This window comes from Hippopotamus amphibius, chromosome 3, assembly GCF_030028045.1.
Source record: "Hippopotamus amphibius kiboko isolate mHipAmp2 chromosome 3, mHipAmp2.hap2, whole genome shotgun sequence".
In the NCBI taxonomy this organism is placed as follows: domain Eukaryota; kingdom Metazoa; phylum Chordata; class Mammalia; order Artiodactyla; family Hippopotamidae; genus Hippopotamus; species Hippopotamus amphibius.
Window position 1 is genome coordinate 98419746 of NC_080188.1, and position 16561 is coordinate 98436306.

The following is a 16561-nucleotide window of genomic DNA, read 5'->3' on the forward strand; positions in this document are numbered from 1 at the left end:
ATCCCACTGGATTTGAGCACACTGGGTCGCAAAGGCCAAGGCCACACAGCTATTCGCTGGCTGATTCGACCCCGGCGCCCGCACTCTTCCACGCCTCAGTAGCACAGCCAGCTGCGAGGGAAATCCGTACAAACCCCGGAGAGAACTTGCTCCACAAGCGAGGACGCGCAGTTACCATGACACCCAGCGGGCGCCCCAGGCCGCGTACCGAGCTCCCGGCCTGCCCCGCGCGTCACGGCGCCGGAAGTGAGTGAGCACTTCCGGCGGCCATCTCTCCCCGGCCTGGTCGTCCCCGCAAGTGCCGCGCTTCGCCGGTCTTCCTCCAGTCATGAAGGATGTACCCGGCTTCTTGCAGCAGAGCCAGAGCTCCGGGCCGGGCCAGGCCGCCGTGTGGCACCGTCTGGAGGAGCTCTACACGAAGAAGTGAGCGCCGAGCCGAGGGGACCGGGCGTCCTGGGATAAGAGAGCAATCCAGAGTGGGGACGGGGGAGGCCCGGGACCTGGATGGACGGAGGACGCTCAAACCCGTGCGAAGAGAGGGGGAACAGGCTAGACCGAGGAGGTGCGCTGAGGACTCCGGAAAGCAGGGTCGAGGAAGGAGAGGGGTGACATCCTACGAGGACAGAGGAGGAGAGCCACAGGCTAAGGTTTGGGATCTAGGATTCACTGCCTTCCGGACCGACGGGCTGTGGCTGAGGCTTCGGAACTCCCTTTCCTTCTGGTCATACGAACACGGCTCAGGGCTATGGTTTTAGCTCTTGATTCCAGTCAAACAAGCAGAACACCCCTTCGGGGTCAGGCTGCCATACATTTTGGATAACAGATACGAGTGCCTTGTACTTAATCTTGTCATAGTGCGACTGTACCTACGGTTATCTTGCTCAGCAGTCTGGAGCAGGTAAACCAGAGGCCTGTGCAGCTTGGGGCCGGGGGGGTTCCCCTGTTGATTCGGCCTCTGGTTACAGGCTGGGGTACAACCACTTCTCCTCTCTCCCAAGGCCCCTGCTTTTCATTGCATTTCATATTGGACTTTGTGCCTCTAGAGAGGTCTCAGAGTTTAGGTGTGTTTAGAAACAGAATGAATTTCAGAACAATTATCAGTTGCTAAGCAACTCCGTCTTTTTGAATGAATAGGATAAATTGCTAGCATTGGGTTAGTGGTGTTCCACAGAAAATGCAGCTCCTGTGCTACCTCCCTGTTAACAGCCCTGGCCTCTAGTATAGTGCCTTTCACGTGGATATTCAGTATGTGTTTTGATGGTGTTCAGCAGCCTTCTGCTATTAGCAGTTTTTGAGAGAAAATTCTTAGTTTTTAGCAAATAATTTCTGGTATAGCACTTTGTATTTTTCAGAGCATGTTATTTGCACTCTTAAAAAAAGCTTTTGGTTTCAAATGTGCTATGTCATTGTCCTAGAGGTTTTCCATATTAGCTCATCCAGTGCTTCATCCTGTTTGAAGATGAGGAAACTGAAGCTCAGTTTAAACTCCTTCCCTGAGATACTCAATTAATAGGTAGAAGAGTCAGGATTTCAAATTATATGTGTGTGATTCCAAAGTTTTTGTTTCAAGTCAAGCGTCACAATAACCCTTTGAGGTAGTCTGGAAAGATGTTCTCCATTTATAGCCGAGAAAACTGAGTCTTAGAGAGGTTAAGTGATCTCAAGGTGACATAACCATCGAGTAGCAGAGCCAGGGAAGAACTCAGCTTTAAAAAGCATGTGCTTTAGCATTATTGTATTACACAGTAGAGACTGGTTAGTATTTGTGATTTGATAGGACCACCAAGGGTGAAGATCTCTGTGACTGATGCTAGGTTATAGGTCTTAAGAGCCTTGTGTTTTTCAGGTTGTGGCATCAGCTGACACTTCAGGTGCTTGATTTTGTGCAGGACCCGTGCTTTGCCCAAGGAGATGGTCTCATTAAGGTAAATGATATAATATAGATAACAGTAAGCCTATTCAGCAATCACTTTATGTCAGGTACCGTTCTGAGTGCTTTACACATTTATGCTGCCTCTGTAATAAAGCACTTCTAGAATTTTGTCAACAGAAAAACACTCTCTGCCCCAGCCTTTCCCGGATACCCTGACAAGCCCCATGCCCTCCAGATTTGTTCACTGGTAGCCTACTCTTTGAAGTCTTTCCTGACATCATTCTCCTTGATTCCTTTCTCTTGGATTCCAAATGAATCAGAGGAACTGATTCATGCGTTGGATCCGAAAGCTAGTTCATAACGGGAGTTTGAGTTATCTTCCCTGAATACATTACTTTACATGTGCTCACCATGAAGCCTACCACCTTGTTATTCCACCATCTAGGCTTCTGAGATTTTCTTGTGGTTTATATCTATCAGTTTGACATTTTACTACTCAAAGGAACTTGTAATCATCTGTAAGTCTGGAGATTTTGCTGGTCATGCTGTCTTCTGGATTATGTGGGAAAATGATAAGTTAGAGCTATCTTAATATTTGTTCCCTAAGGTTCTATATCATAGTAATGGGTAATTCATATTTGTTCATCTTTGTTCTTTGGTTTCTTGTCTTTAAATCACATTCTATTCATAGCAGAATATTTGCAGCCTCGCTCATTGGCTGACCCAGCTTTGTGCTTTTTTCCCTTGCTTTTTAACTCACGGCGTTGTCATTTATTTGTTTGCAAGTCTCTCTTCTCTACTAGCCAGAAGCTCCTCAGAAGCTCAGCTTTTGTCTTTCATGTTCTGTGTCTGTAGTACCTAGCAAAGAGTCTGAGTAAGTGCTCAAGTGTTTGCTGAATGGCTATTAGATAATGGGACATAATTAGCCTGCAACCTTCTAACTTCTGTCAGGTTAATGAACCTTTCATACTGATAGTCTGTTTTACTCAGAGTACTTTGGAGGACGAATAGAGGAGTTGGTCTTAGGGACACTCCCATAGGGCAGGGTTCTAATTCCCAAAACCAGAAAAAAAAAAACCCAGCTTTCTTCAATAATTGATGGGTGATCATTTAAGTGAGCTTAATAAGCCCCAATAGAGGTCTTCTGTCACTCAGCAAACATCTCTGCAGTGCCTGCTGCGTGATGGGCACGATGGTAGTATTTGAAGTCTTGACTTTGCCAAATGAAAGCCGACCTGTGATTACTCTCCATGTTTTGGTTCCACAGCTTTATGAAAACTTCATCAGTGAATTTGAACACAGGTAAAACTCTTTTGTCAGTTTTTGATTTTTGAAAATGGATGCATTGATATTTGTTGACACTCAAAGATGTGGTTTTTATTTCAGGGTGAATCCTTTGTCCCTGGTAGAAATCATTCTTCATGTAGTTAGACAGATGACTGGTGAGTCTCACTTTGTTTCATAAAGGAGTAGATCTTACTGGTAGTTAAAATGATCTTGAAGTATAAGTTAATTGAACTTTTGCAGTTCAATAGAAGATATAAAATTCTAAGTTTTTTGTATTTTGTGGCCTAAACCTAAAGATTATCCCACCTAAAAATGTCCTGGTTGGTAGAAACTAATCTGTAAAGATACTCTGTTGGTGGCTCTTCTGACTTTGTTCTCTTTTCTAGATCCTAACGTGGCTCTTACTTTTCTGGAAAAGACTCGTGAAAAGGTAAATGTGAAGTTTGAGCCAGATCTTTTAAAATACGTGTGACTTACAGTTTGTGTCTGTGCTCACTGTTCACAACTCTAGAGACCAGTGTGTCTCTAGTCGGCCGTGCAGGTTAAGTCGGTGTACAGATGTTAGTCTGCTGCCCGCACTTCTGAGGCGTCCTTGTTTCCGACGTCTGCAGGTGAAAAGCAGTGACGAGGCGGTGATCCTGTGCAAAACTGCAATCGGAGCCCTAAAGTTAAACGTTGGGGACTTGCAGGTCACAAAGGTGAGCATGCCACCGCACAGGTTCGTCAGTGTTTAAAGCCACAGGGGGAAAAGATCCTGTTTTCCCTCTTTATTTATTTTTAAATAATTTTAAATTACAGGAAAGTTGCAAAAATGGCACAAAGAATTCTCCTCTACCCTTACCTTGGATTCCTATAGTTAACATTTCACCACTTTGCCTTGTCAGTCGGTGTGTGTGTATGTGTAGTTTTTTTTCTCTTTTCTAAACTACTTAAGAATAAGTTGCTGATACAATGCCTGTTACCCCTAAACAGAGTTCTCTTCCGTGTGACCACAGCACGTCCACCCAGCGGGAGCCCACACAGCCTCCGCTGGTCCACAGCACATGGGTTCTCACTGCTCACCATTGACCCAGCCCTCTCTGCATCCTAATTGTCATTGTTGAAGATTCCTGTCTGTCTTTATGCCTTTCTTAGTTTCCTTTTAGTATAAATTGGGGGATAGGTGTGGATGGATAGCAGACCACCTTATGTGGTCAGAGCATCACACAGGCACTCTCGAAGCTCCATGTCTTCCACACTTGGTATTTTCAGGCTGCTCAGTCCTTGCTAATGTGTTGAGATGAGATGGTGTCTCACTGAAGGTCTGATGTGCATTTCTTGGTCACTGGTGGCCTGATGGCCACTCTGCTCACGTCTCCACGTCTATAAGTTGCCCGTTAGTATCTTTTCTGTCACCCATTTCCTGCGTTGCTGGTCTTCTCTTGATTTGTAAAAGTTCTTTCTTCAGCATTGCTCGCGTTCCCCTGTGGGTTGCGTGTGCTTTAAATATCTCTCATAGTCTATAGCTTGTCTTCATTCTTTCTTCTGTGTTTTGGATGAACTGAAATTCTCCATTTTAATGTAGTCAGATTTGTCAGTCATTGTGGCTTGTGCTTTTCATCTTGTCATATATTACTTGGAAAATGTTTTAAGTTAAAAAGAAAGGCAATCTCGCTTCCTGTGTGTAGGAAACAATCGAAGATGTTGAAGAAATGCTCAATAACCTCCCCGGGGTGACATCCGTTCACAGTCGTTTCTACGATCTCTCCAGTAAATACTATCAAACAATCGGAAACCACGCGTCCTACTACAAAGATGCTCTGCGGTTTCTGGGCTGCGTTGACATCAAGGATCTGCCAGGTAACGTGGCCAAAAAGTCCATGTCATGTGAGGAGCTCACTCATACAGCACAGTAGCTGTGACATACTTGAGGCAGCAGGTCTCTGAAATTTCTCAGGTGTGTTCATTCCTTTTAGAAGAAAGTTTCTTAATTATCATTGTTGAAGATTCCTGTGTGTGTTTATGCCTTTAGTTTAAATTGTTTAAGCTTTAGCTTCTGCGTTGCCATTTGTCTTCAGCATTTAACTCAAATGAAAATGAGGCTCGAGCCTCATAGCCCCTTTACTGTTCCTTCTCCAGGTCTTTCTGTTATCTGAGTCAGAGGTCTCTGTGAGAAGTACAAAGGTGAGTCAAAAATTATCTGCACTCCAGTTATATTAAAACTTCTGTAAATTCAACAGCCAGAGTGTGGATAATTTTTGACTCATCCTCGTACAGTGATGTGAATGCCCTAACCCCTTGTAGGACAAAGGGCACAGTGAAATCCCTGAACCTGGGACTCTCCCTTTTTTTTTCTTTAAACATAAATTTATTTATGTATTTATTTGGCCCCGCATTGGGTCTTTGTTGCTGCACACAGGCTTTTTCTAATTTCGGCAAGCAGGGGCTACTCTTTGTTATGGTGCACGGGCTTCTCATTGCAGTGGCTTCTCTTGTTGCAGAGCACGGGCTCTAGGCTCTCGGACTCAGTAGTTGTGGCACACAGGCTCAGTAGTTGTGGTCTGCATGGTCTTCATTATTCCACTGCATGTGGGATCTTCCCGGCCCAGGCATCAAACCTGCATTGGCAGGCAGATTCTTAACCACTGCACCACCAGGGAAGTCCCAGAACCTGGGACTTTTGTCATGAAAATTGAAATGCTAGATCCAGGGGAATAAATTTCAAAAGTCCTTCAAGGGTTTGAGGGTGGAAAGAAAAGTGACCAGTGACTTTTGGGGAAAGTGCAAGGAATATGTGTTTAGAAATTTTAGCCTATTTCAGCATATTTTAGATGTTTTTCACAGTATACTGTTGAAGCTAAGGAGACCAGCAACTCCTAAAATTGTTAGTGCAGTTTTAATTGCTGTATCTCAAGAAGAATATATTGGAAAAAGCAACTAATGTGGTCAAGAGAATAAGGGAACAGAATGTAGGTTAATTCTAGTCAAAAGAGGCTAAATGTGGTGGCTCCAAGATGAATAAGAAGTGTGCTTCCCACCGCAGCCGAGAAGAATGAGGGGCACACCCACCAGGCAGTAGATAGGCTGAAAATAGAAGTAGAGTCAGGTATAATTAGGTAAAAATAAGCAGTGAATGCCTTTCCCACAGAAGCCATGTATGTGGTTCCTGGTATAATCTAAATCAATCCAATACTTTAAAAGAGATGACTAATCTTAGGGCTTTATAGTATAATTATACAGAACAGTTTCTTTACCTTTTGTGTGAGATTTCTAAAGCCAAACAGGACTGATTCTCATGCCCAGCATGTAACTGGAGGTGTGTTGTTGCCGTAGTGTCTGAGCAGCAGGAGAGAGCTTTCACACTGGGACTGGCAGGACTTCTTGGTGAGGGAGTTTTCAACTTTGGAGAGCTGGTAAGTGGCCCCAGGGGCACAGATTCCTTAACACAGGGGAGCTTGTGACGTACTGTCAGCTGACCATCTCCATGCTCACAGCTCATGCACCCCGTGCTGGAGTCCCTGAGGAGCACTGACCGGCAGTGGCTGATTGACACCCTCTATGCCTTTAACAGCGGCAACGTAGAGCGATTCCAGACTCTGAAGCCCGCCTGGGGCCAGCAGGTCAGTCACAGGCGGGTGGTGGAGCCGTGGAGCTCGTCCGTCCGCGTGTCTATTCATTTATTGAGCACCTTCCCTCTGCACACCAGGCGTGGGGTCACTTTGCTCCCATCGAGCAGGTGGTTAAGCAGCTGATTAGTTACTGTACTAACTCAGTTACTGTAGTGGTGCTCAGGGCCACAAACAGAGAGAGCTTCACCTGTGTTGGGTGGAGGGGGTGTCACTGAAGGCTTTCCCAAAGAAGGCCTGCTCTGTGTGTCACCTTAGGAATGAGTAGAAATTAGCTAGTGACGCATATGGAAGAGCATGTTTAGCAGAGGAAGAGGAAGCTTTCAGCATGTTGGCAAAGTGAAACAGGGCGTGTGGGGCTAGAGTGAGTGATGAGAGTGGGGAGATGGTGGGATGGAGGGGACAGGTGCAGTGGTGGAGGGCGTGGGGAGGAGTCAGTGGGGGGGAGGAGGGGTCTGAATGGGGGAAGGGTCAGCAGGGAGAGGGCCCTGAGAGAGGGAAGGAGCCTGTGTTGAGTGGGAAGTAGGGTGGAGAGTGCTTAACGGGCTTGAACTTTAACAGTAAGTTTATTTTTTTCGAATGAAATTATTAGAAGCAAACATTACTAAAATGTTAGTGGTGATAGGAATTATGGTCATGTTATAGTCTTTGTACTTTTCTGGAACTTTCCGTCTTCTAGAAGGTCAAGGTAAACTTGTAGGACTCACACATAACGGCACAAAATAGATAACAGTGGGCTGTGAAGAGGCAGAAAGCAGATCCAGCCAAGCCTACCAAGGCCTGTGTGCTGGCGTCTCAGGAAGACGTGCCGCTCAGAAAGAAAAATGGCTGGCACGGGGACGCCAGGAAGGCAGAACGTGAGAGGTGCTTGCCGGCAGTGTCTGTCCAGGCAGCAAGAGTGCATTTAACGGTTGGGGGGGCCTTTGTGAAGAGCTTGACTTGTCCACGGCTGTGGCAGAAGTGTCGCTGTCAGGGCTGCCTGTGTTGGGTTCTGAGCTACAAAACATCTGAATCAAGGAAGCTGCTCTCCACGGTTTGGCTCTGTGCTCAGTAGACACCCTTTAGACCCAACTGCAAGGAGATTGTACACATTGTGCCGAGCTGCGTTCTCGTGACAGTGCTACTCTTCGTGACAGATGAATAACGTGCTCTTTCAGTTCGGAACAGTCTCTGGAACTCCGGGAGTGTGTTCCTCAGAGGCCCCTCCGACTCCGAGCTGAGGGAGCAGGCAGTGTGCCCGGACCCGCTCAGGCGCCGGCTGTGCCCTCCCGCCCGTCCTTGTGCCAGGCGTCCTCTTGAAACCCCTGACCCTGAGGCCCTGCCCCCTGGTGTTTGTGACGGTAGCACACGTCTTACTCTGTAAACTCCTAGGCCTTCCACAAGGCACTCTTCTAACAATTTCCTGAGGAAAGTGAAGTTCAGATCACTTGACACTAATACTGAGTCTCAGTGACCTAAAGTGTAAAATGCGTGGACCTGCCCAGTTTCTCTTGTTCAGGTGACTGTTGCAGAAAGAATTTCAAAGCCCAGGTTAGGTAACTGATGTTGTTTTGCTTTACAGCCTGATTTAGCAGCCAATGAAGCCCAACTTCTGAGGAAAATTCAGTTGTTGTGCCTCATGGAGGTAAGCGAGACCCAGGAACTACTTTATGACCTGAGACCCTGCCCGGAGCGTGGGGTGCTGCAAACTTCCAAGGCTTTCAGGGCACAGCTTTAGCTGTGGTGGGAGTTCTTGGGCCCCCCTCCCTCCACCACCGTTCCTCTTCCTCTGCCACCACTGGCTTTTTCTAACTTGTATCTGGGTCTCAGCTTGGATGACCCCTCCTCAGAGAGGTGTTCCCCACCCGTCTGCTCTGAGGGCACTGCCAGGTCATGGGGCTTATGCTCTGTCTGCATGAGCGTCTCGAGAAAGGGGACCTTGTGTCTCCGGTGCACCACAGTGTCCCCAGCGGCAAGTACAGCCCTGGCACGTGGCAGCCTCAAGTACTCGTTCAGGAAGCGAATAATGACTATTGTAGAAAAAACTACCATAAAGCGTATTTCACCTTCTTTAGGAATTGAAAGCTTGGTAAGGTAAGCTATATGACTAATATTAAGTAAACTTCAGTATGTGGGGTATGGATAAGATCTCTATTTTCAGAGCAAGTATTGACAGAAATATCCTTATCAATCAGTTGCCTGACAATGTTTTTTTGGAAAAATAGTTGATAAAAATTTTTTTCAGATGACTTTCACACGACCTGCCAATCATAGACAACTCACTTTTGAAGAAATTGCCAAAAGTGCTAAAATCACCGTGAACGAGGTATGAGGTTCTTAGACTCGGGACGTTGTAGCAGCAGAGCTGCTCCTCGGGGTGTCAGGACTCCTGTGTGAGCACACTGCCCCCCGACTCAGATCACAGAAAGAAACTTGCCTGGTTCCCCTCATGTTTCACAGCCAGCGGGGTCCACAGGTGTGTGCATGTTGGCATCCAGGTGTCTTACACGAGCCCTCTCTGCACAGGTGGAGTTGCTGGTGATGAAGGCCCTCTCGGTGGGGCTGGTGAAAGGCAGTATTGACGAGGTGGATAAGCGGGTTCACATGACGTGGGTGCAGCCCCGCGTGTTGGATTTGCAACAGGTGATACGCTTGAAATACATAGTTGACCTCTGTGGGTGTTTTAGGTTGTATCCGTGCTGTCTTAGTTTCATTTGGATGGAAGCCATTTAGGAAGAAAACATTATTAGACGAGATTTCAGAGAATGAATTACTGCTGTAGGGACTAAGGGCCTTTCAAAGAACCCAGTTTCATGCAAGTTTGAGATTTGAACCGTGCATTTAAAGCTTATTGTGACAACAGTGCTGGTTGTGCTGATGTGCCTTTTAATCTTAAAATTGGTACTCTGATCAAATACTTTCCTGGTTCTGTGATTTGAGCTCAAATCCATCTTATTTATTTATATTTCCTGGAAATTTAATCCTGTGGATTTCCTCCATTCTTGCTTGTTTTCTTTCATGCAAGTTTTTCTTAATGTCCTTCTGATAAGAATTGACTGGGATAATGCCATCTCACACACCCGCTCCCCCAGCTCTGATGTTCTTTTATTACTGCTGCCCTAAAGAATCAGCTGAGAATTTAGGACTGCCTCATCAGGTGCCGTGATTCCCAAGTGCCTTAACACACACGTGTCCTGGTTTGCACTCAGATCAAGGGGATGAAGGACCGCCTGGAGTTCTGGTGCACCGACGTGAAGAGCATGGAGATGCTGGTGGAGCACCAGGCCCACGACATCCTCACCTAGGCTCCCCTGCCTAGACCTGCCTGCGGGTGGTGGTGTGTGGATGATGAACCTGGCAGCTGAGAAGACCGGCGTTTAGTTGGGGATGGGGGTGGGATTCAGTTTGGAGTAGGGACTGTTGCTCTTGCTGTGAAAGCTCACAAAGGACCGTCATCGATGGGGACACCCAGCCACAGGCAGAAGCCTCCTTTGTGGGTGTCGCTGTGGCCTGCAGTGGGGAGGGTCACTGGGGCTCAGGTGATGAGGCAGCAGGAGTGTGTGGGTGCCCCCAGGAGTCGAAAGGAGTAGCCCTAGTGTGCGGAGGGTTCCCACTCCAGGGTTGGCCTCTGTTGCATCCAGCTGTGTGAACATCTTTTCCAGTGTGGTTTCAGAATGTTTCTATAATAAATGCCCTGCTCTGTCCTTTTTGTGGTTCTGTTTTCTTAGGCTTCACTTCCACATCAGGCCTATGCCTGAAGTGATTAAAAAGCAGGAGATGGAACCTAGGGAGGGCTTGGTGGGGATTTGGCCGTGGCTCTCCTCGCCCTCTGCTCTGAGGAAAGGGCATCCCTGCCTGCACAGGGCATGGATCAGAGCCAGAGCAGAGGGCGATGGGCATGGAGGCCAGGGAAGCGCGTCCTGTCTCTCTTGTTGCTCAGAGAGACATGGTGTCCACCCCACGGCCACCCGGCCAGCAGCTTCTGTGGCCTGAGTGCCCCGGTGCTGACGGGAACCAGCCCTCAGACAGCCCAGTGCTGGGCATGGGGTTGGGGGGGGTGGGGGGGGGCGGGGCACGTACGCAAAGAGTCACCAAGGAAACGTTAGGAGGAAGGAGGGGTTTAATCCGATCTTCCACTCTGTGCCTGGAGCGGTGACTGCAGAGCCTTCATGCCGCGGAGCCCCTCTTGTAGTTTTCCAGGTGGTACAGGACCCAGCCCGCAGGAACCAGGAAGCTGAGGAACGTCACAGAGAGCCCGATGGCCTGCTCCTGGGTTGAGAAAATGCATGAGTCCACTAGGCCCAGGCGGACTGTCTCGGTCCCCGGGGCCTAACCAGAGCAGGGAGAGAGCTAGACAGGCTGCCCTGCTCCGTCGGCCCAGCCTGTTCACGCCGTCTGCCCCAGACAGACATCTTCTGTCAGGGGGAGAGGCCTGCGAGGTGTGAGCAGCGACCCCTGCTGTCATGAGGGAGTACAGCCTGTTGGGCTCCCGTCTCTGGGTGGGGCCTCTTATCACAGCCCCACCCTCTGCCCAAGAGCCGGGCCTGTGCCTGGACCTTGAATGCCTTCCCACCAGGCGTTATGTGCACCCCTCCTCTGGTTTCCTAAAGACTGCGTGTCAGGCGTGGTGTTACGTTGCTTGGAACAAGTCCAGGGCCCTTTCTCTGAGGGGCAGTCCTGTTTGAAAGCCTGGGTGGGATTCCCTGTCGTGAGTGTGTGTGTGTGTGTGTGTGTGCGCGCGCCTGTGTGTGCACACGAGTGTATGCAGACGCCACCCCACCTGGCACCCTGTGTTCTCAGTGGCTGCACCCTCAGAGCCAGGCTCTGGAGCACCAGCTTTATTTCACCTTCATTGTTTCCTCCTGGAACAGCCTGGACCAGTCACCCCACCCCTCCCCCAAGTGAATCAGCCGCCAGGTTGGAGACCAATCCTTCCTTTTGACTTTCAGTCCCAGAGGTTTGGCGTTGGCCCAGAATAGGGACTGTAGGCTGTGTGCAGATCTAGTCCTGTGACCTTGGGCGGATGACCTTCTAGACCTTGGTTTATTTATGCTTGAAATAGAGACAGCTGCTGGCTCTCCTGGAGCTCCAGGGTCACAGGTTTGCGTTTGCATCTGTGCTCTCCAGGACCCTTCCCCTTTAACAGGTGCCGAAGCGAGATGCACAGAGAGCGCCCCCCCTACCCCGAGCTCAGCCGTCAGCACCAGTGTTTGCCAGACGGCAAGTGGGGGCCTGGGAACAGAGAACCCCCCACCCCCAGACTGACTCTGCAGCCTGCTTTGGGAGTCTGGCCTACAGGCGATAGCTGCAGGGACCCCTTTCCTGGACTTGGGAAACTGTTGCAGCCAAGGCACCGAGACCCAGCACCAGGGTCCCTTCTACGAGTGGCGGCTGGAGAGGACGCTCCTCCCCCTCTGTGTCCTGCCCCAAACCCACCTCATCCTGAGAACACCTCAGGACTGCCCACTCCCCCCGCCTGGGTCAGGGCAGCCCCCACCCCCCATGCCCCCTGTCTCGGTGGGACCTACCTTTGGAGAAGTGGGTGTCCTGGCCGGCTTGGCATGGATGTGTGCCTGGGGGATCCCCCAGCCCCCCAAGGGGGCTTTCAGCAGCCTGACTGCGTGGGCCAGCCTCAGCATGGTCATGGGGCCAAGTGCCTCCCTGGCCCACTGAGGGTCCGGGTGTGTGCTCAGCGTGGCCTCCGCTGCTTGGTTGTTGGGCTTTTTATAGCTCAGGAGGCAGCCACAGCTGTCCCCTCCTGTCACAGGGCTTGGCAGAAGGAAAGCTGCTTGGACCTGGGAGAGCAGGGGCCTCAGACCAGCAGTCTCCAGGCCCAACCCCTGCTGTGGCCCCCATGGGGCTTCAAGCCCCTCGCAGTGCAGGGCACATTGGCCCTCTCTGGAAAGGCTTTCACTTCTTTGTGAAAAAGGAGCTCCATAAAGGCTGATTTAGAGTTGGCCCTAAATACCTGAGGTGCCAGCAGGCAGTACCATGCAGGGCAACTGTGACGTTCTCTTGCACAGGAATTCCGGGCTGAGCGGCCCAGCTTACCGTACTGGGCAGCCCTGCTCCACCCTGGGCACAGCCCAGGGCAGCTGAGTGGCCTCTGTCCCTCAGGGGGTGGGCAGTGGAGGAGCAGAGGGGAAGTTCCGCAGACACTTTACAAGCATCTGCCTCCAGTCCCACCTGTTAGGACAGGCACCCAGGCCTGATGCACTGGGTCAGCACCGCCTGCTGGACCCCAGGAGGCGTTGTAGTCCGGCCTGCGCAGCACGTGTGAGGGTGGAGCCTCTCTTCTCTTACTTCCACAGATGATGAGCTGTTCACTCCTTCCCACGACCAGGCCAGCGTTGGTTAGTAACTTTGTTCTCCTGCTCCCTGAGGGACTTCCACCCTCCCTCTGTGCAAGTCCCCCCCTCGACCCCCGCAGTGAAGGCCCTGCTGCTGTTTCCCCTGAGAGAATGGAAGGGACAAGAGACTTCCACTGCCTGACCCCGCCCGTGTCCTCCTGGAGAGCAGAGGGCCCGTGTGTGCTGCCCCAGACAGCCTGTGCCCTGTGTCCTCAGACCCTTCCTGCCTGATGCCACGGGCAAGTCCCCGGCCCCTTCTGCTCTCCCCTCAGCGCTGGATGCTGAACACACTGAACCCACAGCCACCCTCCCCCAGCCCAACCTCCACAACTGCTCTGCGCAGCAGCCAACACGGACATTCCAGGACACTAGGTCTCAGTGCTGCCTCTGCCCAACACCCTCCAGCAGGCCTGCAAGGCCTGAGAGGTCTGACCACCGCCGCCTTGCCCTCACCTGCTGCCCCTGTGCACCGTGCTGGCCTCCTGCCTTGTCCCAGACATGCCACCATCCACCCCATGCTGGTGCCTTAGCCTGGAAGCCTTCCCTTCATGTTTTCATGTGTTTTCAGGTCACGCAGGCCCCGATCAAATGACATCTCCTCAGATGTGTCTTGTAGTAGCTGGCATGTCAGTCCCACAAGGGCAGGGACTGGTGTGTTCACCACGGAGTCTTTGGGGCCTAGAGCAGGTTTTCAGTCAATGCTGGATGGGTAGATGGAGGGGCGAGGGAAGGAGGGATGGCTCGACAGATGGACAGGCGGGCAGCTAGGAGGCTAGGTGGAGCTCATTTCTACGCCAGGCACTGGGTTAGATTGCAGGAACACAGCATCGAGTCCGACATGACCGGAACCTGCAGGATCGCACGCCACCGTCAGGATGACTAAGGTTATCGGTGACAGTGACAAAGGCCACAGCCCAGAGTGTGTGCCTCAGCTGTCTCCAGACCAGGTCAGCATGGGTGCGAGCCCAGGAGCTGAGCAGCAGCAGGGCATCTGACCACAGCAGTCCTAAGCCCCCAGACTCAGCCACAGTGTCCATCCTCACAAAGGACAGTGACACCCTGTTCAGTCTGCTGGCAAATTGGTGATGTGACTGCATTCCACGAGGCACATCATTCTACCTTGCTCTTCCCTGGAAACCATGCCTGTTCTACATGTGGAACGTGCTTCTGGGCTCCCAGCTCTGCCTCCAGCCTGGCTGTCTTGCTGTGACTTGGTTTCCAGGAAGGAGCCAAGTCCGGGGAGGCTGGAGGAGGGAGTAAGTCCTGAATGTTATCTCCAGCCTCGCTGGGCCCTGATACCAGCCTCAGGCTGTGGGGGGCTCTGCCCCTCCTCCCAAATAATCCCTTCCGCCTGAACCTTTAATTATAGCTTTGGGGTCCAGCTGGGGACAAGGCTGTGGATCAGAGGCTCAGTCACCCGGCTACGGTGTTTCTTCTTTCGCAGATAAGACCTCCTGCCCCCATCATGCAGGCCTGGTTCTGAGGGAGGCCTCCTTCTCCACCCATCCTGGCTTGAGTGGGGTGGGAGTGCAGGTGGGGGTGGGGTGGCAGGCAGTAGAGTGCCCGCTGTGCTCCAGGGGGTCAGCCCAGGCTCACAAGCAGGTCCCTGGCCAGCCCAACGCTGATGCATGAGGCCCGAGTGAGGACCAGGACAGGGGAGCTGGGGGCCGCCCTCCAGGGGAGAGAGACTTCGCAGGCCTGTGCTCGACCTGGATGGCCACTCCGGCTCCAGCCCCTTGCCATCCACCTCCCACAGGCCTTCTGACCTTTCCAACCTTTCCAACCTTTCCAAGCACAAACCTGTCCTCCTCACTGCCTGTTCACGCAGCTCCTGGTGCTCCTACGGCCTGTGGCGATCAGCTTCAGGCCACCCGCCAATTGGGTTTTAGTCCCCAGAACCAGTCGTTCAAACCAAACTCTCTGCAGATCTCTGCTGCCCCCACCCACCCGAGGCTGCCAGAGGTGGGGAGCCTCAAACAGCCTCTCCCTCGCCGCTCGAGGCCATGCTGAACCCCCACGAAGTGCAGCCCTGTGTCCTGGACTCGCCTTCTCCACTGGGCTCTGCCTTTTCCTGGAAAGACAACAATGTGCCCCATGGGAAGAGCAGTGGGGGCCACACTGAACAAGGACATGCGAGGCCCTGAGGGGTGCAGGCTGGGGTCGAGGGCCCCTGTAACAGCTGAGCAAACTGAGCCATGGAGAGGGAGCAGGGCCTGGGCTTGGGCCACCCAGGCCTATTCTGACCTGTCCTGGACAGGAAAAGCTCTCCAGGGCGCTGGTGGAAACAGTGTCCCTGCTTCACCCTCAGCACGCATCCATGACCCAGACCTGATCCAGATCCAGGCCCTGGGCCTGTCCCTGCTGCCCCTGGGTGCGGAGAGGCAGGGTTGGGGTGCAGACCAGCCACCACGCACACCCTCCCTTGCAAAGCTGCAAGGTCACCTGGCAGGTCTGGGGTGGACACTGTGGACACGCGGCACCACCCTGTGTCCACACGCGGAACAACAGAAGCTCTTGAAGGAAGACAGGCACTGACCATGGGGCACCACCCTCTGCAGCAGACAATCTTAGCATCAAGGACCCAGAAAAAATGCACACGAATGCAGACATTCACATCTTTTTTTTGTTGCCCTGGAAATCTGTTTTCATCACATAAAACACAGGTGCTACGTGTGGTCCCTAGGCCAGCAGCAGCAGCACCTGGAAACTCGTTAGAACTCAGTCGGAAACCCCAGGGTGGAACCACTCATCTGTTATGAGAAGTTCGCCCACCCAGGGAATTCTGATGCACAATCAAGTTTGAGAACCATTTTCATATCATATGAAAACTTTATGCTTCATAACTTCATTCAAAACTAAATGAGCACTTCCAGAAAAATTAAAATCTCACCCAGGTTGCAAAACCCAGCCCCCTCCTTTAATCTACAAAAATATACTTCCACTAAGTATTTCTTAGGTTTAGCAGCATTTACTGAAACTGAGGCTCAAGGGTAGAGATTCTGTGAGAGGCCTGCTGCCCCCTTCCTCGCCTCCGCCCTGCTTGGCACGCCCCTCCTCTGAAACGCAGCTTCTTCCTCTTCATACGGGACGTGCTCGCAGACAAACGCTGTGCCAGTCGGTAGGGCATTTTCACAGCTCCTTTGGAGTGATGGTTAATTTTACGTGTCAGCTTGGCTGAGCCATGATGCCCAACATTTGATCAAACGTTGTTGTGGGTGTAGCTGTGAGCGTGTTCCTGGAGGAGACTCCTCCTGCCCAACTGCTTCGTCTGGGACATTGATCTTTTCCTGCCTACGGACGCAACTGGAACACCTGCTCTAGTAGGGTTTCAAGGCTGCCAGCTCAGCTGACAGATGCCTGATCCCAGCTCAGCAGCTGCAGGTCTCAGGGCTTCTCAGCCTCTGTGATCACATGAGCCAACTCCTCACAATAAATCTGTATCTATGTCTATATCTATATCTATGTCT

At 51.3% G+C, this 16561-nt stretch overlaps 1 protein-coding gene across 1 annotated transcript; it reads left to right on the forward strand.

Annotated features, from left to right (window-relative positions):
• The first annotated feature begins 244 nt into the window (after window positions 1-244).
• PSMD13 (proteasome 26S subunit, non-ATPase 13) lies at window positions 245-10448 on the forward strand. The gene is made up of 13 exons (XM_057728909.1): window positions 245-423; window positions 1847-1925; window positions 3141-3175; window positions 3260-3315; window positions 3547-3590; window positions 3772-3858; window positions 4828-4999; window positions 6473-6552; window positions 6634-6759; window positions 8327-8389; window positions 8990-9070; window positions 9271-9387; window positions 9954-10448. Exons 1-13 carry the CDS (start codon window positions 329-331, stop codon window positions 10047-10049), a joined length of 1131 nt encoding a protein of 376 aa, XP_057584892.1. The 5' UTR covers window positions 245-328; the 3' UTR covers window positions 10050-10448.
• The last annotated feature ends 6113 nt before the right edge of the window (window positions 10449-16561 follow it).

Coding starts and splice junctions, on each gene's coding strand:
- PSMD13 (XM_057728909.1), top strand. CDS start 329: ATGAAGGATGTACCCGGCTTCTTGCAGCAGAGCCAGAGCTCCGGGCCG. Junction 6,553..6,633: donor TTTTCAACTTTGGAGAGCTG/GTAAGTGGCCCC, acceptor CCATGCTCACAG/CTCATGCACCCCGTGCTGGA. Junction 9,388..9,953: donor GCGTGTTGGATTTGCAACAG/GTGATACGCTTG, acceptor GTTTGCACTCAG/ATCAAGGGGATGAAGGACCG.